A 24,072-nucleotide genomic window follows, 5' to 3' on the forward strand; every position below is an offset into this window, starting at 1 on the left:
TAGTCTCCTCTCCCCTTTTATATGTATTCCTTCCATTCTTGGTGTAGGACCTTAGCTCATTCTTTAAACATGTCTTTAATTTGTTCTGCTTGTTTGGCCAGATCTTACATTCTGGTTTCATTTTAAAGCAATCAGATTATGGATGGGATTTTTTAAAAAAGGACCAATGGTTTACAAATAAGCTTTCATTTCCAGACTGGACAAAGTCATCCAAAGAAGGTAAAAATTCTCCATTGTAAAAGTATATTGTGTAGTTATAGGAAACAGGAAAAGTTGCAGCACCTTTCTTAAAAAGTACAAAAATTATCGAAGCTGAAAATGAATTGTAGAGCATTTCGATGAATGAATGACGACGATGATGCTAATCGTCTCCCTTCCACTCTTCTCTCTATGGATAAAAATCAAGATTGCATTAGGAGTGCATTTTGGGATACTGAACAAAGTCAAAAGGAAATTAAGTGCTTTCATAAGCCCTTAGTTTGTATATGGACCATGTTGCATCCCACATGAAATCTGTGGAACTATTTTGGCCATAAACAGCTTGACTGATGCTGGAATGTAATTTGCCCCGTTTCCTATAAAATTTAGTTTATAGTATGCTCTTTTGGGCAGTAGAAGTGCCAGAATTTACTTGGATGGTTAATTTCCTAGAGGCGTGAAAAACTTTGTCCAAGTACTTAAAATATTTCATTTACTCTAAATGTAATTCATGGGAATAAATTGACCACTTGTGCCTTTCTTCGTCTGTTGTTGAAAAAGCTTAAAGGTATAATTCCTCTTAGTTGATAACTATGTTCTTCATTACAGAAGAGTGCTGTTATTGTTAATGCAGTTTACTGTAAAACGCATGTGGAGATACTACTAGTGAACATATCCACATAGATCTGCAAAATCAGCATCTCCAAAGTTTATGGAAAGGTAATGACTCAGAATCAGAAGATCCATACATAGACAAACCATGGGAAAGATTCTAGGCTAAGCTTTCATGTATATCAAATGTTCTTCCTAAATTGTCATTACATTCTAAACTTCTTTCAATGAACTTATTAAAATTGTAACTGTTTATTCATCTATAATTCACTGATAAGAGCCTAACAGCTGTTATGTAACAGCTGTTATGTAGGGATCACAGTTTTCATGGGCACATTAATCATGATACCCACATTTGGTCTTTACATTGTTTTATTACACCTCCATATAATTTTTGATTCTGTTTCATTTACAATAGAGCTTGTTTATTCCTTTACTTCACCCATTGTATAGTTTAAGTGCAATGCCAGGTCCGTAGTAAATAAAGCCCCCCTCATCTGTGATCTTGTTCAGGATGGGGGTGCGGACCTGGCAGGTATTACGGAGACCTGGTTGGGCCAGGAGGGGGGGGTTCCCCTCGTTGAAATGTGCCCGCCAGGTTTCCAAGCATTCCATCAGCCGAGGTCACAGGGGAGGGGCGGGGGGGTAGCGGTTATCATTAAAGAAGGTCTGAGACCGAGGGAGGCCACTGTTCCTCAGACGGCCGGCTGTGAATCCCTTTTTGTGAAATGGGGTCATGGGGTTCAGATGGGTTTGCTGATCACGTACCTGGCTCCCTGCCACGTGGCAACAGCCCTGCCCGAGCTACTCAACGTCATCGCCGCGGTGGCGGTTGATACCCCTAAGCTTATGGTTATGGGGGATTTCAACCTGCCGTCCGTGGGTGAGACGTCAGAGATGGCTCGGGAGTTCATGGCTTCCATGACAGCTATGGACCTGACCCAGTTAATTCATGGCCCTACCCACACAGGGGGAAACACGCTGGATCTGGTTTTTGTCTCTGGACAGTGGTTGAGGGATCTTGATATAGGGGATATAGTTACTGAACCCTTGTCATGGTCAGATCACTCTCTCCTTCGTCTCGACTTTCAAACCGCTGCACCCCGCCGCAGGGAGGCGGAGCCGGTCAGATGGTTCCGCCCCAGGCGCCTGATGGAACCTGACAGATTCCAGACGGAGCTTGGGCCATTTCCTGAGGTTCTGGCACATGCCTCGACTGGAGACCTGGTGGCCGCCTGGGATAGGGCGGCTGCTGGTGCTCTGGATCGGGTCGTGCCTTTGCGGCCTCTGACCCGGCGCCGATCTCAATTGGCTCCTTGGTTTACCAAGGAGCTGAGGGAGTTGAAGCGCCGGAAAAGACGCCTAGAGAGTAGTTGGAGGGCCAGTCTTCTTGAATCTGACCGGACACTAGTAAGATCCCACATTAGGAATTACTTAGTGGCGATAAAAGCAGCGAAATGTAGTTATTTTGCTGCTCTTATTGCGTCATCAGATAATCGCCCGGCCGCCCTCTTTAGGGTGACCCGCTCCCTGCTCCACCAGGAGCAGGGAGGACCCCTTGGAGGGTAGAGCCGAGGATTTTGTTCAGTATCTGTATGACAAAATCACTCAGATTCGGGAAGATTTGGACTCCGACTGGGTAGTCTCAGGGGGAGAGACAGGGGAAGGTCTTGAGAATGTTATCTGGGATGAGTTTGATCCTGTGACCCCTGAGGACGTGGACAGGATTCTGGGTAGACTGAACGCGACCACTTGTTTATTGGACCCGTGTCCTTCCTGGTTAGTACTGGCTTCCCGGGAAGTGACACGAGGCTGGCTCCAGGGGATTATAAACGCTTCGCTGAGTGAGGGTGACTTTCCCGCCGCCTTGAAAGAGGCGGTGGTGAGGCCTCTCCTCAAGAAGCCTTCCCTGGACCCGGCAATGTTGGTAAATTATCGTCCGGTCTCCAATCTTCGCTTTGTTGCGAAGGTTGTTGAGAGTGTGGTCGCGCAACAGCTCCCCCAGCACCTGGATGAAACGACGTATCTGGATCCGTTCCAGTCGGGCTTCAGGCCCGGGTACAGCACGGAAACGGCATTGGTCGCGTTGGTTGATGATCTCTGGAGGGCTCGGGACAGGGGGTGCTCCTCTGTCCTGGTCCTGTTAGATCTCTCAGCGGCTTTTGATACCATCGACCATGGTATCATGCTGCACCGGTTGGAAGAGTTGGGGGTGGGAGGCACTGTGTTGCGGTGGTTCTCCTCCTTTCTCTCTGACCGGTCGCAGTCTGTGTTGACAGGGGGACAGAGGTCGACCCCGAGGCCCCTCATATGTGGGGTGCCGCAAGGGTCGGTCCTCTCGCCTCTCCTGTTCAACATTTATGTGAAGCCGCTGGGCGAGATCATCCGTGGTTTCGGGGTGGAGTACCATCAGTACGCTGACGACACCCAGCTGTACATCTCCACCCCGGATCACCCCAACGATGCCCTTGAAGTGATGTCCCAGTGCCTGGAGGCCGTACGGATCTGGATGGGGAGGAACAGGCTCAGGCTCAACCCATCCAAGACTGAGTGGCTGTGGTTTCCGACGTCCCGATATAGTCAGTTGACGCCATCACTGACTATTGGGGGCGAATCATTGGCCCCCACGGAGAGGGCTCGCAACTTGGGCGTCCTCCTGGACTCACGGCTGTCTTTAGAAGAGCACTTGACGGCCGTGACCGGGAGGATTTTTCATCAGGTTCGCCTGATTCGCCAGTTGCGTCCCTTTCTGGATCGGGACTCTTTACGCACGGTCACTCATGCCCTTGTCACCTCCCGCCTGGACTATTGCAACGCTCTCTACATGGGGCTCCCCTTGAGGAGCACCCGGAGGCTCCAACTGGCGCAGAGTGCGGCCGCGCGGGTGGTAATGGGAGCGACATGGCGTTCCCATGTAACACCTCTCCTGCGCGAGCTGCACTGGCTCCCGGTGGTCTTCCGGGTGCGCTTCAAGGTTTTGGTTACCACCTTTAAAGCGCTCCATGGCTTAGGACCCGGGTACTTGCGGGACCGCCTACTACCACCAATAGCCTCCCACCGGCCGGTACGCTCCCATAGAGAGGGGCTCCTCCGGGTGCCGTCAGCCAAACAATGCCGACTGGCGGCCCCCAGGGGGAGAGCCTTCTCTGTGGGGGCACCTACTATCTGGAACGAGCTCCCCCCAGAGATACGGAGGATCCCGGATCTGCGCACCTTCCGCCGCGCCTTAAAGACCTTACTATTTCACCAGGCCGGCCTGGCCTAATTTTCCCCCTCTTTTATAAAAGATTTTTAAAATTTTAAATATTTTTTAGTATTTATATATTCAATTTTAAATTGGTTTTAAAAGTTTGGGGTTTTAAATTTGTCGGGGCCAAAATTATTTAATTTGATTTTATTCTATTTTTTAAATTTTGTATTGTATGTGTTTTTATTGTTTGGCTGTGCACCGCCCTGAGTCCTTCGGGAGTAGGGCGGTATAGAAATCTAATAAATAAATAAATAAAATAAAAATAAGTCTGTGGTGGTGAACATACGGCACGTGTGCCAGAGGTGGCACACAAAGCCTTCTCTGTGGGCACGTGTGCCATCGCCCCAGCACAGTATGCCATAGGGCGGGTTTTGGCAAGCCGCGGGATCTTTTGTCCCTCCACTGTGGCTCCCTGTCATGTGATCCCACCACTGGCTGGCCCCGCCCCTCACCGTCCCCTCCCAGTCACCCCAAAGGAGTCTTTGAGGGCTGAACGCCAAGAAGCATGGATTTCCTCCACCTTCTGTGTTCCCACACAGCGCTGAAGCAAACCAAACAGGCTGGGGTCTCCCAACGAGCCCACTTGCAAACTCCACCAAGCACGCCTCCAAACACCATGGTGGCGGTGGGCAAGGTGCACGCCCTGCCTGATCCACTCTTGCCAGCCGGAGGTGGGGCTCCATATTGCTGCCTCCCAGCCAGAGCACCATGTTTGTTTGCTTGCTGGTCACCTCTGAGGAGGGAGCTGCACTCAGGCCACCACCACCACCCCAGTGGGGGGAAGAGAGAGGGAGAGGCAAGCGGGGGGGTGTCTCCCCGACAGGATCCAGGTTGGAATTGCCTTATTTTGCGTGGATCTCCAACGCTTGGCTTTGCCTGCCATCCTCCACTCGCCCTCCACAGCCCAAGTGGTTGGATTCACACGACACATGAAGCTGGGCAGGAGAGCACGGATGGATGGATGGGTGGATGGGTGGATGGATGGATGGATAGATAGATAGATAGATAGATAGATAGATAGATAGATAGATAAGACAGAGAGAAAAAGAGAGAGACAAAGAAACAGAGAGGGGGAGGGAAAGAGAGAGAGAGAGGGAAAGAGAGAGAGAGGGAGGGAAAGAGAGAGAGAAAGAGAGAGGGGGAAAAGAGAGGGGGGAAAGAGAAATGATATTACAAAAGTTTTTTTATTGTTGTTAAACATAATATTTCAAATGCAGAAAAAAATTAAGGGGCATAAAAATTCTTTTTATCACTTTTTTCTTAGAACAATTAACTGAACTCTGCCTTGTTTATCATTATTTTAGGTAGTAAAACCTCATTATTAAGGTTAAATTGCCATGTTGACACTTTGCGATAAATAAGTGGGTTTTGGGTTGCAGTTTGGGCACTCGGTCTCTGAAAGGTTTGGCATCACTGGTCTAAGGATTGAGCAAGGTCTGCTGAGAAAGAGTGATAAAAGAGTGATAACATCAATCTGATGACTTGATCACTCAAGTTGTTTGTCATTCTGCAGATAAGTGAACTATTACATTGGGAGGTGCCCTGCATGAAGCCTGCTACTCTGTTAGGAATATTTACTCATATTTCTGAAATAATTGCCTCTAATTAGCAATGCAAAACCAAGCAGGAAATGATTAAGCATAACTCTGCAAATCTAATCTTTCTCATGTTTTATCCCTGGATAAATAGAAGCCTACTAGGGTGCGGCAGGATTATCATACTATCAAAGTTCAATTGGCACTCAGCCTTGTGGCATAAATCTTTGCACTTTATCAGTCTCTCCTCCTGCTCATAGAAATGAAGCATTGGGCTTGGTTTCTTCCCACCCACATAATAAACACTGGATTTCAACAATTGCTCTTACAATTGCAAACTTAATATGGTATCAAATCAGCTACAGATGAAGCAAAATCCTTTTCTGTTGTGCCATTCACATACTTGCAACAGAGAAAAACATGAACATCTGCAGGGAGGAAGGAATTAAGATGGCGAACACAACCACATAATTGAAGTCCATTTCCTTTTACATTGGTGGATACCAAAAAGGGTTGGGATCTGAGTACACAGTAGTGGCTGCCATATTGACTATTTTATCCCCCACTACTGATGCCCCGGGGGGGTGGGGAGGGAGGAAACATAATTGCCTGCCTGCTCCCACTGGATAAAATACGCTTAAGCCCAGAAAAGAAACTATCAGAGAGTAAACCTCCATTTGTTCATGTATCCAATCCAGAAATGAGGTGATGCGACTGTAGACTCCAGGTTTGTTTTCTTCTGCGCAGCCCACCCCAAAGCTGGTTGTTCCCACCAACTTCCAAGTATTCATATCTTTGCATGCCAATGGCCCCCCGCTGTCTCCCTGAAAGAGAGAAAGAGAAAAACATAATGTGCCCATGTCTGAAAAATATTGTTGATAATTATCTGAGCACTCATAGTCTTGAGAACATTTGCTATCCTACACCATACTTGCACTACCATCTTAGAAATCAGTAGAGCAATTAATTAAGCAAGCAAGCGTCAGCTTTTATTCAAGCTGCTTAGCAACTGCAAATGAAGAGGAAGACTGTCTCTGTGATGAGTTCACAGCATGACTTTTCTGAGAATCTGACAAATGTTTTATGAAAAAAGAAACGTCTTTTTGTCATTGTCATGCGGCTCAGTATTTCTCAACCTTGACCACTTGAAGATGAATGAAATTTTGGGAGTTGAAATCCATACGTCTTCATGCAGACAAGGTTGAGAAACATTGATACAGCTTATTATAACCTATCAGCTTATCATGGTTATTCTCTACTGTCTCCCTCAACTTGGGCTTCTCCATAGAAGAGTAGGAAGTGATGCCCAGAATCCCAAACCACCATCTCCAGAGGCAACACATATAAAGAGGGATATTTCTGTAAGAAGCAGGAGCAGATCTTTGCCAAAAACTGAAACTGAGTTCTTTTATATTTAACGGCTAAGCTTTGGATTCTTGCCATCCTTCCTTTTCTTACGTTCTCCTAAACAAAACATGGTGGGTGAATTTCTTAATTTACAATATTTCCAGTGATGTTTCCTTACATCTCCTATATTCCTGGTGGTGAACCTATGGCAGGCATGCCAGAGGTGGCACGCACAGCCCTATCTGTGAGCACATGTGCCGTCGTCCCAGCACAGTATGCCATAGGGTAAGTGTTGGCAAGCCGCGGGCTCTTTCGTCACTCCACTGTGGCTCCCTGTCATGTGATCCCACCACTGGCTGGCCCCATCCCTCACCCTCCCCTCCCAGTCACCCAAAAGGAGTCTTTGAGGGCTGAATGCCGAGAGGCATGGATTTCTTCCAACTTCTGTGTTCCCACCCCATGCTGAAGCAAACCAAATGGACTGGGGTCTCCCCCACTGTTAAGCGGCCCCACTGAGCCTGCCTGCAAACTCCACCAAATGTGGCTCTATATGCCACAGTGGCAGCGGGCAAGGTGTGTGCCCTGCCTGCTCCGCTCTCATCGGCCAGAGGTGGGACTCCACATCGCCACCTCCCAGCCGGAGCACCATGTTTGTTTGCTTGCTGGTTGCCTCCAAGGAGGAAGCAGTGCTCAGGCCTCCCACGCCCCCACCGGGGAGAGAGGGAGAGGCAAGTGGGGGTGTCTCCCCGACAGGATCCAGGTTGGAGTTGCCTTATTTTGCATGGATCACTAATGCTTGGCTTTGCCTGCCATCCTCCACTCCCCCTCCACAGCCCAAGTGATTGGATTCACATGACACGTGAAATTGGGCAGGAGAGCACCGATGCATAGATAGATAGATAGATAGATAGATAGATAGATAGATAGATAGATAGATAGATAGACAGACAGACAGACAGACAGACAGACAGACAGACAGACAGACAGACAGACAGACAGACAGACAGGAGAAAGAGAGAGAAAGAGAGGGAGGGAGGGAAAGAGAGAGGGAGGGAAAGAGAGAAAGAGAGAGAGGGAAAGAGGGAGGGAGAGAAAGAGAGAGGGGGAGGGAAAGAGAGAAAGAGGGGGAGAGAGAGGGAGGGAAAGAGAAATGATATTACAAAAGTTTTTCTTTTTTATTGTTGCTAAACATAATATTTCAAAAGCAGAAAAAAATTAAGGGGCATAAAAGTGCATTTATCATGTTTTTCTTAGAACAATTAACTGAACTCTGTCTTGTTTATCATTATTTTAGTAAAACCTCATTATTCAGGTTAAATTGCCGTGATGGCACTTTGCGATAAATAACCGGGTTTTGGCTTGCAGTTTGGGCCTTTGATTTCTAAAAAGTTTGCCATCTCTGTCCTATATCATTTCTATTTGCATGCATTTATAATTTGATCACAGGCTGATGTGACCCATGGACTTTTTTCTATGGCTGAGGTGAAGAAAATTTGTCATCAAATGCCATTTAGAGGTTTTCTTTAAAAGGTAATATGTTTGCATAAGACTGACAGCAGAGGACTTTTTAAAAAAGTTTTATTGGATTTTTATTTTTAAACATACATCAATATCCTTACATGAACAGTGTGGCCTCTGGGTATAATTCATTTTGATACAAGTAGCGATAATAATATTAATAATATTTGTTATATTAATCAAATTTATGTAATCCTAGTAGTAATATACATGTTTGTTTTAAAATAGTCATTCAATATTTCAATGTTCCATTTTAATGCCAATGATATTATTTGAGCATGCCATCTTCCAGCCTCTAGTATTTCTATCTAGTTATTGCTTATTATATAAACATTATATATGCTAATATTCCCCCTGTTTCTTATTTCTACCTCTATTCTGGCTTCTAGTCAGGCCATCATTACTAATCCTAGTGTTAATACACATGTTTATATTAAGACATAGTCCTTCATTATTTGGTTGTTCAATGTTTCAATATACCATTCTAGTACCGATCATCATATTATTTAAACATACATAATAATACCATCTTTCAACCTCCAATCTTTCCATCTAACTATTGCTTTATATAAAAGTGTACATTCTTATTTCTATCTCTATTCTAGTTTTTAACCGGGCCATCATTATATTAGAAAAAAAAATCCTTTCTATCCATCATCTCTTGCCCATTTTAATACTTCAATTCTTATTAGTTTTTTAGCTTGCCTCCCATACTCCTCTCTTAGATCTTTGTCTTTATCAACATCTGCTTCCTCACCATTCAGTTTGAATATTTCTCCCATCTCTATCCCCTTAAGCTGCCAGGTCTCCAGAGTGTTCACCCAAGCCCCTATCTCCCTTTCAAAAGTATCTTCCAGCTTATCCTATTCCATTTTTAAATCTCTTAAAGTACTTTTCCCTTGGTTTATTTCATCAGTCATTATTAACTTTGTTGTCTTCTTCTCATCTCCTTGCTTTATTTGCTGATTTGTCTGTTCTATCTTTTCCTCCATTCTTTCTGTTGTCTCATCTCTTTCCTGGACTCTTTGATCTTCATTCATTATCAGTTGTAAGATATTTTCTATTTTTCCATTTATGCCTTGTACTAGGTTCTTCATCTCTCTGTGATTCTTTGTCATAGTATCCCTAATGCTTTGAAACATCAACACCATTTCTTTTGAAATCTCACTCATTTTCCCCTGAAGGAGCATCTTGTCTTATTTTGGTAAGTCCCGCTCTTAGTCAATAGTCCAAAAACAATATATTCAGTTCCAATGTTGCTCCACAGAAAGTTCAATAACCATAGTTCTTTACACCTCAGGATTATTAATTAAGTAGTCCAGGCAGCTTTCCAAAAATCAAAAGTCACTTTACTTTACTTAAAGGTCTTCCTTATTCTCACAATAACGTCCAGTAATCATAAAGTAGATAGTTATAGTACAGTGTGTATCACCACAGTCCTCTAGATGGATGTTGTTTATTTCTCTTATCTAAAATTTTGCAGGCTTGTAGAGGTATGGAATATTTTCCATTCACCAGTAGATGGCAACCTTAGTTTAGGTTTCAGCGTTGTTTTGAGTGTAACAAATTGATTAATCTAAATTTAATTCAATTTATGGGAGCAAAGTCAGCTATTCAAGTAGATAGTTCCAACATTTTATAATGCCTTTCCAGAACACCTACCCAGTTAAAAGTCCAATTTTCTATGTTTTAAAAGATCTTTAGATTTTCTCACCTTAGTTCCTTTCTTTCAGATCTAGAATTTTTCTCTCTATGGTTATTCGCCGCTTTAAAAAATAGTTTTAAGAGTCTCTTTTCCTGGATTTTCTTCTTCTTTTTTCTTTTAAAGTTAGGGTCTAAATAAAAAAGGAATCTTCTTACCCAGCTCCAGTCATTGTTCATCTACACCACTCCTGCACATTTCTTTGTTGCCTCGTCTGTCCCAGCTTCATGGGAGCCATGATGGCTGCCTTTTCTCCTTGTCATGGATGAGAGGGAAGAAGCCCTGGGTCAAACAGGAGAATTGAAGCTTTCTGCGACCTGCAGGGCGCCTCTCTTTACTTCACCACCCCTACAGGATGGCTTTATCTCCTTTTGGAGCCCTCCAATAGGGACAACTCTGCATGGGAGCACGGAGACCCACTCCTCATATCCGATCTCGCTGTGACATCAGTCGGACGTCAGCAGAGGAGCTTTTTTTTAATGAACATTTAATCAACAATAAAATTTAGACATGTAGCAATAAGAAATGTTCTTACCTGACACGTGTCTATGCCTCCTTTTAAATAACCTGCACAGAGCATTGATGATGCTACAATTCCTCCATAGACCTCTCCATGATTGCACACTTTGTTAGAAATTAGAGGAACACCTGCATATTTCATGGTTTCTGAAGTATCACCTGATATCCCAAGACAATAATTAGTTTTTCCATTTCTGTGATAAGATGGCTTTGTAAAAAAAAAAAAAAGCTAGAAGCAATAATAAAATATAACTATATCCTAAGAAGATTTCCTACAATTTAATATATTTTATTAGTCTTATATTCATAAATAAATGTAAATATATTTATTTATTCATTAACTATGTATATGTATTGCTGCTTTATAAGATAGATGATACAAAAGATGGGTGGATCTTTTGTAGATGATACAAAAGATGGGTGGATCTTTTGTAGATGATACAAAAGATGGGTCCTTTGTATCAACTATTTTTGTTTGTTTGTTTGTTTAGAAGGAATTTTGACATTCAACCAGACATTCAACGAAAAAAACATTAAATTATGAATCTCAACTAGGGGTGAAATTAATCCCCACTACATTCCAGTGGATGTAAATTAGGATCAGAAATGGAGCAGTCTTCCCAATCTGACTTATTTTGTATAAGGTCAATTATAGTCATTACTCAGTGGTGAGTTGCCCCCGGTTTGGTCTGGTTCTTGCAAACCGGTAGTAAAACCGGGGGGGAGCTCTGCCCACCCATCCGGATGCCGTCATAGACGATCTGCGCATGCCAGAAGCGCAATCCTGTTGTGAACCAGTAGTAAAGGTAAGTAGAACACACCCCTGTCATTACTGTATAATTTTTGCAATTAAAAACAAAAAAGATTGGATTTATTTTCATGTTGTGTATGTTTTTCATGATATGCATTTTTTGTACACAGCATTTTCTACTATGCACATTTTGTGACTTGTCCTAATATAATGCAATTTTGAGCTAGTTTGGTTTAGTTGTTAAAGTGTGGCCTTAGAAACCAAGATATTGTGAGTTCTAGTCCTGCCTTAGGCATGAGCCATTCACTCTCCCTTAACCCAATTCACTCCACAGGGCTGTTGTGCGGAAAAGAGGAGGAGAAGGGAGTATTTATATTTGCTACCTTGGCAACATAAAATGACAGGATGAAAATATTTTTTAAAAAAAATTAAATATTTTTTTTAAAATGTGTGTAATTTTTAAGCAGGAATTGTAATGTAAAATTCAGAGGAGTGCAAAATCAAAAATTAATTGTATTCAGATCAACCTATAGAATAGACTAATCAAATTTCCACACATTGCAAAAGTGATGTGTGGTATTTATATTTTAGGAAGTAGACAATTTGGTATTGTCAGATGCTTGGAACATCTCCTGCAGTCTTTTACCTTAGATAAAGTAGGAGATAGGAGATGATCTTCATATTTCTAATCATTTATTTATTTTGTTGGTACAAAATGGTTGGTAAGTTGGTAGTCCTCAATTTACAGCAGTTCACTTAGTGACCATACAAAATTACAACAGCACTGAAAAAATGACATGACAATTTTTCACATTATGACCATTGCAGCATCCCCATGGTCATGTGATTTACATTTGGATGCCTGACAACTGACTCATATTTATGACAGTTGTAGTGTTCCAGAGTCTTACAATCCCCTTTTGCGACCTTCTGACAAGCAAAATCAATAGGGAAACCAGATTCACTTAACAACTGTGTTACTAATTTAAGAATGCAATGATTCACTTAACAAAAGTAGGAAGAAAAGTCATACAAGGGGACAAAACTCACTTAACAGATTTCTCTCTTAGCAACATAAATTTTGGGATCAATTATGGTTGTAAGTTGAGGACTACTTGTACATAAAGCAATAATTAACACCTCATAGTAATTTTACTTCCATTTTGTGTTTATGAATTTATTTTCTGTTTTAGAAATAAAGGGTTAGGGTTTATTGAGAAGTTTATTTATGGGAATGTCTTGAATTAATTTTTTTACATGTGACAGTTTGGTTGAGAAAATTTCAAAGACTTAAATGAATACCTCCTTCTTCTGTCGCTCCCCATCCTGATATCCAACACATTTTCCCTTCTGGAAAATGTTCTCCAAAATTAGGAAGGCAAATTGGCTCTACAAGACCTGTTTAAGCAAACAACACTCACTGTGAGATCACATCCCTCATCTTTTTTCTAAAGATTCAGAACTTTTAAACATATAAATACAGTTTTTTTGAATACTTCTTTTGTAGAACTACAGCATTGGGAGATTATAGAGGGTAGGGAAAGTGACAAGAGACTTCCTATTATTGAATTGAACATCTAGTTTTTAAATTATTTGAATTAAAAATCCAATTCTACGCAATTGGAATCTATTCAAATCCACGAACCCGTAAAATAATAAGAATGATATCTTTAACCATTAAACAACATCTGCCTAGCACTTGGGAAACACTTGAAGGTAGAATAAAAATGCCAAATCCATTCTAAACAGCATAACTTAATAAAATAAAACCATTTCACTGAAAATGATGAAAAGAGTAAAATATAAAATGATACTATTAGTGGGGGGGAAATGAGCCTGCATACTTTGTATAACTTCTAAAATCTAGATTTTATTTTGAAAATATAACTCTCATTCACCGAAAAGTTATCAGAAAAGGAAGAACAAAAGGCATGTTTCTTGGTCTTCTTGGCTTGTCTTCAACTACTCTTAACATTGTACAGATTACGAAACAGTCTCTCTCTGCAAATTGGGTTTTGGTTGTCTCTCCCAGAGGACAGTTGTACTGAGATAAGAATCATAACCCACACCTTTCCTTCCTTCCTCTCCATCATAACTGCTTCTGCAAAATGAGCATCAGATCACACATCATCAGAAACCTGCACAGAAGCCTTCTGGAAATGGTTTCCATGGCAAATACACAGTATTTAAGAGAAATGAAAAGCATAAAAAGAATATTCCAACTTCCTACAGGTCTCACTTTCTCATGGTCATATAATATTCTTTCCATAAGTGAATACTTTACAAAAGTGAATGTTATCACTGTAGCAAATAATACACGTGAGAAATCTAGGTTACCCTTCTCAATATGAATTTTAAATACAAAACAAGACAAAAAGAAAATCAAGGGAGTCAAAATTACCATTTAGTGCAAGTGGAGTAGCCAGTTTAATCAATGCTATATCATTCTTCATTGTTTTAGGCTTATAATTTTTATGGTATATAATTTTGTCCACTAAGTATGGGTTAACAGGACTTTCTTCCAGGATTACTAAACCCACATGAACAGTCCAAGCTCCTGGTAGGTACAAACTGTTTTAGTGAAAAAGTTACAAATAAAAAGAAATTAATATCTTTCAACATTTAAAATTGGCTATGTGTAAAGTTTTGAACTTTATGTTCAATAAGTTTTGATGTATAAGATTTCATTTCCAAAAATATAGAATCATATGAATCATATATTTTATATCATATCATATCACCGCAGCATTCTCTTAATCACCATGGCATTTGCTTAAGCAATACCACAAAAAAAAAAAAAAAACCCGATGAAAAATAGGGTCTGGTCATTTGATGCCTCATCTTACAACTGCAATGACTTATGACCATAATTCCAAATTCCATTACAGTTGTAAGTCAAGGACTACTTGTATAAACATCTGCAAGTAGTGTCAGCAGAAGTCTTATACTGTATTTCCCACCATCACCACCTTTTCACAGCAACATTCAGGGACATTTTGGCAAATACTTCCATCCTCCTGATTAATTCCAGAATTCAAATTAAAACATCAAAACCAGGCTTGAAAATCATCCCAAATGTGCTTTTTCAAGAGGCAACTGGATTTTCTTTGTTTTTCCTTGAAGATGTTTCATTTCTGATCCAAGAAGCTTCTTCAGTTCTGATGTCTTCGAAATGTGTTCAAGGAAAAATAAAGCACATTGCCTCTTGAAAAAGCACCTTTGGGGAAAACCATAACCTGGATGACTGAGAATCTCCACAGACATTGTGCTTGAAGATAGCCATTGAAATATAACTCAGAGTGATTCTGTAAGAAAAGTAGAAAGAAAATATAAGGTTTCCATTGACGCTGTTGCAGAAGTTTACAGCACAAGCACAAAACCAAATTGATGTCTCCTGTGTAATATGAAATTATAACTGCATCATTTTGGTAAGTGAAAATGACTTTGTATCACATCTATTCACTTTTTAAAAGTTGCTTATAGCCTACATCCAGCCATTCAGGCTCAACCAGGATAAGATGGCAATAATTAGTTGCCTCTCTATATCACACCAATATTTTGAAAAACAATCAAGGAAAGTTGATTCCCATGTCATTGCTGTAATGAAAAGTACTTATAACTAAAATATACAGATGACAAATCTTAGTGCTTTTCTGCTGTTGTGAAGCAAAATGTGAAGCAGCATGGTAAGGTTAAAAAAACAACAGAGAGACCACCTTTTCAGAAGATGGCAAACGTGTATGTAGGCTGAACCCATGAAGACCAGAAAGATTTATTTATTTATTTATTTATTTATTTATTTATTTATTTATTTATTTATTTATTTATTTATTGTCAGATTTATATGCCATCCTTCTCCCGCAGGACTCGGGGTGGCTCACAACAATAAAAACAACCCAACAATAAGTAAGAGTTAAACAATATTAAAACCAATTTAAAATCCCCAGTCCCCAAGTTAAAATCCACAACAGATCAGGGAAGTTGGTGAAAAAGTCATGTCTTTAGGTCGGCGTGGAAGGTGCGGAGGTCGATAAAACTCAGATAATATCCAGTGTGAGAATTCATATGGATGCATTTTAGAACAATGAAATTGGAACAGGAAACTGGAGATAACATCACAAAATGTCTAGAAAATAGTATTCTAGATGGGATGCTTACTCATAAACACAGTGGGCTGCTGTAACAATCCACCATGGGGTGATGACTGACCCCCCACACAAATGATATCCTTGAAACTGCAGGCTGGCTTGCCATGGCCATTGCTGGAGCAGGGACACATTTCCACCGACAATACGTGGGGAGTACCAGATCCTGGTACCACATGCTGGCAGAATGAAAAAATAAAATCACTGGCATATACCGGTCACTATAAAATGCCCATTCTTAATTTATCTAACAGAAAAGATTTAATCTTTCTAGTTCTGAATAATCCTGAATTGGGATATTATTCATCCAAATGATTGTTGTTGCTGTTATCCTTATTTTGTCCTTATCATTTTAGGGGACTGCAGTTATACCAAACATGCTAATAACTGAGGCATCACCACCAGAAAGTTCCCCTCCATAAGATTCGCAGAAATTAATTGAAACTGACAATCTTGTTTTGTATAGCTGCCCTTCATTAAAACTAAACTTGTACACAATGATTTTTTCCAGTCTTTATACTTGGACATCTGCATTCTTCCCTAGTTCATGTGAGGAAATTGGGTTAATATTCTATACCATTTCCCAAATCACTTACCTAAACATTTTAAGACAATTACATTGCCTGAAATACATTCTTCTCTGAAACAGAAAAAAGTAAAGTCTATTAAAGATTATTGGCTCAATCTTGTAAGTATTTTGTCAGCATAGTCTTTACCAACACCAATATGAGTTCATCACTGGAAGTCTGAATTTCCATATTTAATACATATTTCCACATAGATATATGGAAAGAGTTACTTAATTGAATATATGAGCACTTCCTTTCCATATTAAAGACCAAACAGGGTAAAATGGAATCTCCCAGATGTAAATTCTTTGGTGTTCTGATCCCAAGAATATCCAGATCATGAATAATGATATACATGATTTTGGATATGAGCGAGGTCACATTACTTACACAAAGCCTTTACATGGACACGTGTTAAAATTAACTCCAGGAAGAGACTGGCCACTTTAATTAATTCATTGCTACTTGTTCCCTGCAAAGACTTAGGAATGAGAATTGAAATGAATAATGACTTTTATTTTAGTTGTTCTATTCAATTGAAGATGGGAAAACATTTTAAATCAATGAATATTTCCTTTAGAACGGAATCAATGCATATTACGAATTTGCCAATTGAGAAATGGTAAAACCCAGTAACACAGGGCATCTTATCTAACAGCATTATGTGATAGTTCATGCATGCAGATAATATAGGTTTAGATTCTGCAGTTCCATGGAAGCCCATGGACCCCATTTGCATGTCTTTCTGAAGCTAAGCATCTGAAACATACCGTAAATCAGTAGCATTCTGTGGTGATGTTAGTTGATCAGCTGATAACCAACGATTTGCAGTTACAAAATATTTCTGGAACTCATTCTCAATGGCAGCCACTGGGAAGCCAGATGAGCTTACAAAACTGTAGAAGGTAAGAATTAACCAGTATGTTAAAGTAAAATGTTCATCTTTAACTCTTATATTTAAGATTTCTTATATTACTGGCTTTTGAAATCTGGGATAGACTATAATAGTAAAACAAATCTAATGCAGGATAGCAAATCTACAACCTTCTCAGAATGCTGGAGTTTCATTCTCATCAGCATCCCCAGCATCTTCTCCATATATTACAGCACCAGCATCTCATTTTCCCTTTTGCAGCAGAAAGACTATTTTATAGTGTGCTCTGTTCTGCCCAGTTGTAAACATTGCAAAGAGAAGGCCTACGTCTCCAGTGCTGCACTGTGTCAAAAATTCCTGGCAGGTTTAACATAATTGTCAGCAACACCAAGCCTATTGCATTTTGGCAAAGTTTTTCTAACATTTTGAATATCTTCAGAAACTGTGTCGTTGCTTATCAAAATCAGTAATTAAAAAAGAAACACCAAACGCAAAAGCTAATTCAACAAAGATGTTCACTGTATATCAAAAATTTTCAAAATTACATTTTGACTCATTTTGTTTCCATTGTAACTTGACAAAATTGCTAAGTAATACCTTGAAAATCCTAAGTATTTACATGTAACATTCCCATAGTTGTCTTTCCAGCCATCGGAACACACAGTCCGCCAGGTTCCAAAACTGAACACCTGCAGCACAGCCCTTTTGCCGCTCAGTCTGACTAGGGAGACACAAAAAAAGTCAGCAGGTGTTTAATAATCATTATTGTAAAGACAGGACAACTGCAGCAGCTAAGTCCTTCTTGCTTTTCTCTCTTTACGCTATTTGGGTAAGACCTCTAGTAGACTAGTTCAGGAAGTAAAATATAATATTGTGCATAACTTTGTTATGTGATTTTTTAAAAGAAGTTTTTGCAATCAATGCTGCTTCTGGAATAAATGAACCCTCTTAACCTTTGCCACCTCTTTATGGCAAGCTCAAGGAAACAGGCTCCACAACTAATATCAGAGCACTACTTTACTAATAAATAACAGAAACTTGAAAATATAGCTACTTTATTCTTCCCTTCCTTTTATACTCAAGAGAGTAAAGACAGAGCTGGACTGAGTTCTTTATAATGTTTTCTTCCTAAATCACTTTGCCTTCACATAATTTCTGCAAGGTCATCTCTACAGCTCTTTTCACTATTGTATAAAATGGTAGCTTTTCTGCACATGTTCAGTTAAAATTGTAGTTCCTGATGAGTGCACAATAAAGAAATTGTATTCATATTGGCAGGAATTTTAAATTCTCAAAATTAAAAAAATGCTCCACTGAGAAGGAAAAATTATATGTATTTTATTATTTCCTCCTCAAAAGGATCTCCTGGAGCAAATATTTTTCTCCTTTTAGTAATGTGGAATATTATCTACAGCGCGAAACTTAATGTGGAAATTGCCACAGATTAGTCTTTCTTTTTCACTTCAAAACAAGCCTTGAGGGGAAATAGCACATAACATCCATAATAAAACTGAATGTTACCACATCTGTACTCATCTTCTCCATCTTTGCAATTGAAGACGCCATCACACCTTGCTGTTTGATCAATACATTTAAAGGAAGATCTGCACTGAAACCTCCCACTGCAATTGAAATAAACTGAAAAAAGCATATTGTATTAAATCACCACAAGGTCCAGATTTATTAAAAAATGTACACGTGAAGAAAAGAGATGCATAAGGAAGAAATGAAAAAGGGTACATTGAAGAATCATCTGTGGTTACAAATGTTATTATGCTGTTCATTCAAAATACCATCTACAATGAAACAGCAACATTTTGATATTTGATTGACTCTCACAAATTGGAACAGGAATTATGTGTGCAACCTTCCTCTGTCTGAACATTGGAAAGAAGGAAATGTTATAATTGTTTTGTGATGGAAGCTAAAATAAAAACCCATTCCTTTCTCTAACTTTCTCCATCCAGATTCTCCTTCCTTCCCATTTGCTTTTCCTCCACACTCTCATATGGCAACAAAAATCAGCTGTACAATGTGAAATGGCTAACACTCATTCACTGTCAATAAAAAATGTTTACATAGATATTTGTGAGTCTGTCTATTCCCCGTCTATTTTATAACCCAATCCTTCTATACTGACAGCTTTGTGTGAACTATAAAGCTTGGTTAATTATTTTCCCCTGGTTTTTCTTAGTTTATGATGGCTCTTAAAATAAGACACCATTCCATAATAAAATAGAGACTGGGGAAAATCCAGTGCCACTTCAAGATTGCTGATACTTAGATGAATAAACTAAGGTGGTATTATGTGTGGTCAATGTGACTGCATGCCCCAAGAAAGATAATCTATGTATGTTGACATTTGCATAGCAATAGAAATGTTGAAAGTTTGGCAAACTTTCAGGTGCTTGACCTTGTGAAAGAAAGCTAGCAGATACCTGAAATACTTAGGAAAAAGTGGGAGTACAACAAAATTGAAATCATATAATGGGTCTCAAGAAGGATTTGACTCTCTGCAATAACCTGTTTCCCAGGGCTGAGGTTGCCTTCAGAGTAGCTGAACTTCAGTTTCCATGATCTCCCAGGCAATTTGTACTTTGGCCAGGTTTCCTGGGAATCATTGAGGACTAAAATCCAACATCTCTGGAGCACATCAAGTTGGGGGAAGACCAGACTAGACTTGTTAATGACTATCTTACTTTACAAAGCTCATGAGAGTTTTTTTATTAGCAATATTAGCAATATTTCAACAGCAATAATTCAAGATGCAACTTTTAGTATCCAATTAATATTCTTGCCGGGAGATTCATGAAAAATGCAAACTGTTTGATGGTTAACTGAGAACCTAATAAATAATTTGTACTCACCACTCAAGGCAATGGCTGTTGCTATGATTAAAGTGAGAAATAAGGCAAGGATAAAAGGAAGCAGCCTTAGTGGGATTAAAAAATGGCACCGAGGCGCTGCAATCTCTTCTGGGAATCAAACAGAAAAGTGAGAAATAAAAATGTCTAAAAAGGCATGCAATTATAAGATTTTACTGTATACCAAAATAACATTTTAAAAGACCCCAGATTCCTTCATATGAATTTACATACAAAGGCTTGAAACATATTTCTAAAAGGAACACTTTTTGTTGATGATGAGAAGGAGCCTGATGGCATCTTTTAACAGTAAATTTTATTAAAAGGCATGCATGGAGTTGTTAAATTAGTATAGGATTTAAAGTTGGGATAAGAATTATTCAGATTACAAATACCTCTTCAAATAGCATTTGTAATATGTTGAAAAAGCTTTTCTTAAGGCCTTTTAAAGTAGCCTTTTTTGATGTATGTGAGCTCCACAGCCTCTCACTCTGTGGTATGGCTTCTATCTTCCAAAACAGTTACCCTGAGATCTTTAACCTAGAGTGTCCTGGATTACCTTTGTCCTTATTTGAATCCTGATATCAAATTTTTGTCCATTAGTTCTTTGACACAAGATCTGTCTATTGTAGAATCAGAAAGGCATTGCTAGTAGATAGTGGCATATATCCCATTAGAGAAAGAGCATGTGAAGCTAGTGTGTAAAGTCGTTGGAGTTCATGATGTTGGTATAAATGTGTAGGGAAAGTAGATGCTTGGTTTTGTTGCAAGGTTTAATGTAGCAGGATTATATCTTCACAGGCACCCTCTGACTTTTGGATACTATACACTGACATGGGTTTCTTTCTATAGTATTTTTAACAGTATTTCATTCTCACCTCCCATCAATACTTTATTTCTAAACAAAGTATGTATGATTTAATTTTGAAAAGTTGCAACAGAAAACAGACCACAGTGAATTGTACAATCGAGAACATTATCAGAAACAAGAACAAAAAAATGAATTTGCATATGATGGGACTTTTGAATATTCATAAATGGCTATCATGAATTTCAAAATATTCATTTATTAAAAGAAAGTAAGAGAAAAGAAAAAAATCACTTATATAATCTTAAAACAACCAAGAGCTTAAGTACAAAACAAGGGTGGAGAGAGAACCCCAAATCTACATCATGGTTGTGTCCCCAAAACAAATGTTATGCTTGTTTTGTAGAAGACTTATTCCAACAAAGATGCTACTATCTGTTTTTATTCTGAAAGGTTTGAAAACTGTCTATATACAATTCATAAACAGAACTCAAGGCACAGATATTCAAGGCAGAGCTGTCAATAATTTTCAGAATTGTATTACTATTACTATTATTTCCATTCTTTCATTCAAATTCAGGAAGAAGGCTCCTGAATAGTAATGAATGTGTTCACTGATACCATTCTCTTTTTAATTCTACCATGACTTTTCAGTTTTCCTGGTATCTATCCTTCTAAAACCAGTCGAGCTAAAATATTTCAGACATGTTTGCTCGAAGAAAGAAAAAAAACAAATATTAGTATAAAAAGGAAGAGTACAGGGCTTAAAGAAGATTTGGAGAGGCAACAACCTATACTGTATTACATCAAAGAATTCTATGCTTCTTACCATTTTCATTTTCACTGTGATCTACTTTTGCTTGCTGTATACAGAGTATCCTTTCGTAGCAGAAACAAATATTAGAATCTGGCAGTTCATCTTCTGCAGCAGAAGCAATTTCAGTGGCATCAAGACTGGAATCTGTTCTTGGGGCCTAGATCAGGATAGGTACATATGTCTTGTGAGTCCCATAATCAACTGTGGCATAGTAAGTCTATCTTATGTTTCAGGATTGTTGGAAGGATTCTGGCTAAGTAATGCATATGAAAACCGAGCATAAGCATTAAGTATATGTACATGATAAATCAAATCTCACCCCTAGTGTAGATTAATTATGTGCAAATATTTTAAATATGACCTACTTAAATGCATACCATTTCTTTTCAAAGTGTTTCTTGAACAAATAATGTTTCAGTTTAATATTGTCTGTAAAAACTATAATAGAAATCATGGAAATAGCTGATGCAAAGATATATCTGAAATGGGAAGACAAAGGATTTTTTATTCATTTCCCCTGTAACTTCTCTTCCTCCTGAAGAAGGTTACATCCTTCACACCTTGTCCTGCTCATAGCATGATTATGATTATGCAAAAAAAAAAAAGTTAAATAAAACAAGTCCTTAGCACTAACATTATTTCCATTACTCTGAACTAGTTCTTTTGGTGTGTACATGAAATTTTCTTGGGGAAAATTCTTCCATTGTGCACATAGAGTTGATACCTGTTCCTAAATAAATTCATACTCTACCCACAATCCTCACTGATTTGAAAATGGCATTGCCCAATGGTAGAACCTATTCAACTATTGGTTGAAGAAATCCAGTGGAGAGCTGAATATGAAGCTGGGTTAACAGGTGATAATTTTCCTGCAACAGTCTGGTACTATGGAAATGAATGAATGTGCTCTTATACCCGTCTCATTTAGCGCATTTGGATTTCAAAGACTTGTCTACAATCAGAAATAACCGGGTACACAATCTATTGTATGCTAGACTGAAGCTTTCTACACCATCATATGAGTTCAAAAAGAGTTGCCCTCATCTGGCTCCTGTCTACTTCTCTCTACGGGGACTTTGTGGAGAGAACCAGCAATAGTCAAAGAAACAAGTTTCCAAATTGTGACACGCAATGGAAAATAGAAAAAAAAAAGACATTTTAACCCTCTTTTTTCTTTCCTGGGTTTCACTTACCTGTTCCACTGAACTCATCCTGAAAAGCCTGAATGTTCCCTCTTTTCATTATAAAGGTTATTTAGCCAAAACTCCCACAGTATTCTTTGCAAATAGGTTCACCGACCCTTCAGGAATTGATAATGGACTCTTTGCACAGATGATCCTATGACTGGTGTTAATGTAATTCAATCAGACCAAAGATATCAGGTGGCCTAGAATGGCTTTGTTCCAAAGGTCAGGAAGGTAAAAAGGTGCCAGTCCTATTAATTAATTGTAACCAAGGGAAGGGAACATTTGAGGTAGATGCAAATATGTTCAAAAATCTTGGAAACTACAGCCTTTACTTTTCAGGCAAAACAGTTTAAATGGATTATTATCACCTTTAAAGTTAGTTATCACCTTTAAAGCGCTCCATGGCTTAGGACCTGGGTACCTACGAGACCGTCTTTTGCCACCAATAGCCTCCCACCGACCAGTTCGTTCTCACAGGGAGGGACTACTCAGGATACTGTCAGTCAAATTATGTCGACTGGCGACTCCCAGGGGGAGGGCCTTCTCTGTGGGGGCTCCAACCCTTTGGAATGAACTGCCCCCGGAAATACGGAATATCCCTGATCTCCATGCTTTCCGCTGTGCCTCAAGACCCTGATGTTCCAACAGGCAGGGCTAAACATACAAACATGCAAATGATTTTTTAAATATTATCTAATTCTGGGTTTTATTTAATTGACCAAACTAAGTAACAATTTTAATTAGCAATTTTATGATGTTTGTGTGTCTATATTTTTCTTGACTGTACACCGCCTTGAGTCCTACGGGAGAAAGGCGGTATAGAAATATAATAAATAAATAAATAAATAAATAAATAAATAAATTTGGTTGGTCAGATAGTCTTTAGTAGAAATTCCACTGAGATGATAGCTAATAACACCTAATACATTATTTGTCTCTAGCCTCTCATACAACAGAGAGGAGAGGTAGTTTCAGAGATACTGAACAGTCAATAAAAAAAACCCTGCCTGTCATAAACCTATAACCAGATCCAGGATCTTTTGCAATGCATGTAAATCCTGCGTCTGGGCAGGAAATTAAAGAATTATGAAGTGTGTATGAAAAGCTTCACACCAATTAAAATATTTAGATAAATGGACAATTGGAGTACTGCCAGTGACTGTATGTTTTTGTTTTTGTTTTTTGTCTTATGTAAAAAAAAAAACCTTTAAGACAATGGGTCTTGCAGAGAAGGACATTTATTGTTTACCTCAGTGGGTGCCAGCAGAAATGTTCAATGATTAAACCGGGCAATAAAGAGTGATAAGTTTTCTGTTTGTACTACATCAACAAAAGTTGCAAATTGGCAAGTTGGACAAGTGTTCTATTTTATAGGA

The 24,072-nt window shown here is 39.2% G+C and overlaps 1 protein-coding gene across 1 annotated transcript; it reads right to left on the bottom strand.

Moving 5' to 3' along the window:
• On the bottom strand, positions 1 to 22,720 carry TMPRSS3 (transmembrane serine protease 3). The gene is made up of 13 exons (XM_034423942.2): positions 22,703 to 22,720; positions 21,522 to 21,666; positions 19,888 to 19,995; positions 18,542 to 18,658; positions 17,618 to 17,741; positions 16,917 to 17,042; positions 16,174 to 16,217; positions 15,591 to 15,756; positions 13,834 to 14,003; positions 12,735 to 12,830; positions 10,698 to 10,840; positions 6,267 to 6,419; positions 1 to 388 (listed from the first exon to the last, which is right to left on the bottom strand). Exons 1-13 carry the CDS (start codon positions 22,718 to 22,720, stop codon positions 362 to 364), a joined length of 1,437 nt encoding a protein of 478 aa, XP_034279833.1. The 3' UTR covers positions 1 to 361.
• Positions 22,721 to 24,072: the final 1,352 nt, after the last annotated feature.

This window comes from Pantherophis guttatus, chromosome 5, assembly GCF_059756535.1.
Source record: "Pantherophis guttatus breed Tessera chromosome 5, ASM5975653v1, whole genome shotgun sequence".
Taxonomy (NCBI): domain Eukaryota; kingdom Metazoa; phylum Chordata; class Lepidosauria; order Squamata; family Colubridae; genus Pantherophis; species Pantherophis guttatus.

What these genes read in the sequence shown, in the direction of transcription:
- TMPRSS3 (XM_034423942.2), bottom strand. An exon ending in TCACAGTGAAAATGAAAATG is followed by an intron (nt 19,996 to 21,521) that starts GTAAGAAGCATA and finishes TTTGATTCCCAG; the next exon opens with AAGAGATTGCAGCGCCTCGG. An exon ending in CAGAATGCTACTGATTTACG is followed by an intron (nt 16,218 to 16,916) that starts GTATGTTTCAGA and finishes TTTCTGTTTCAG; the next exon opens with AGAAGAATGTATTTCAGGCA.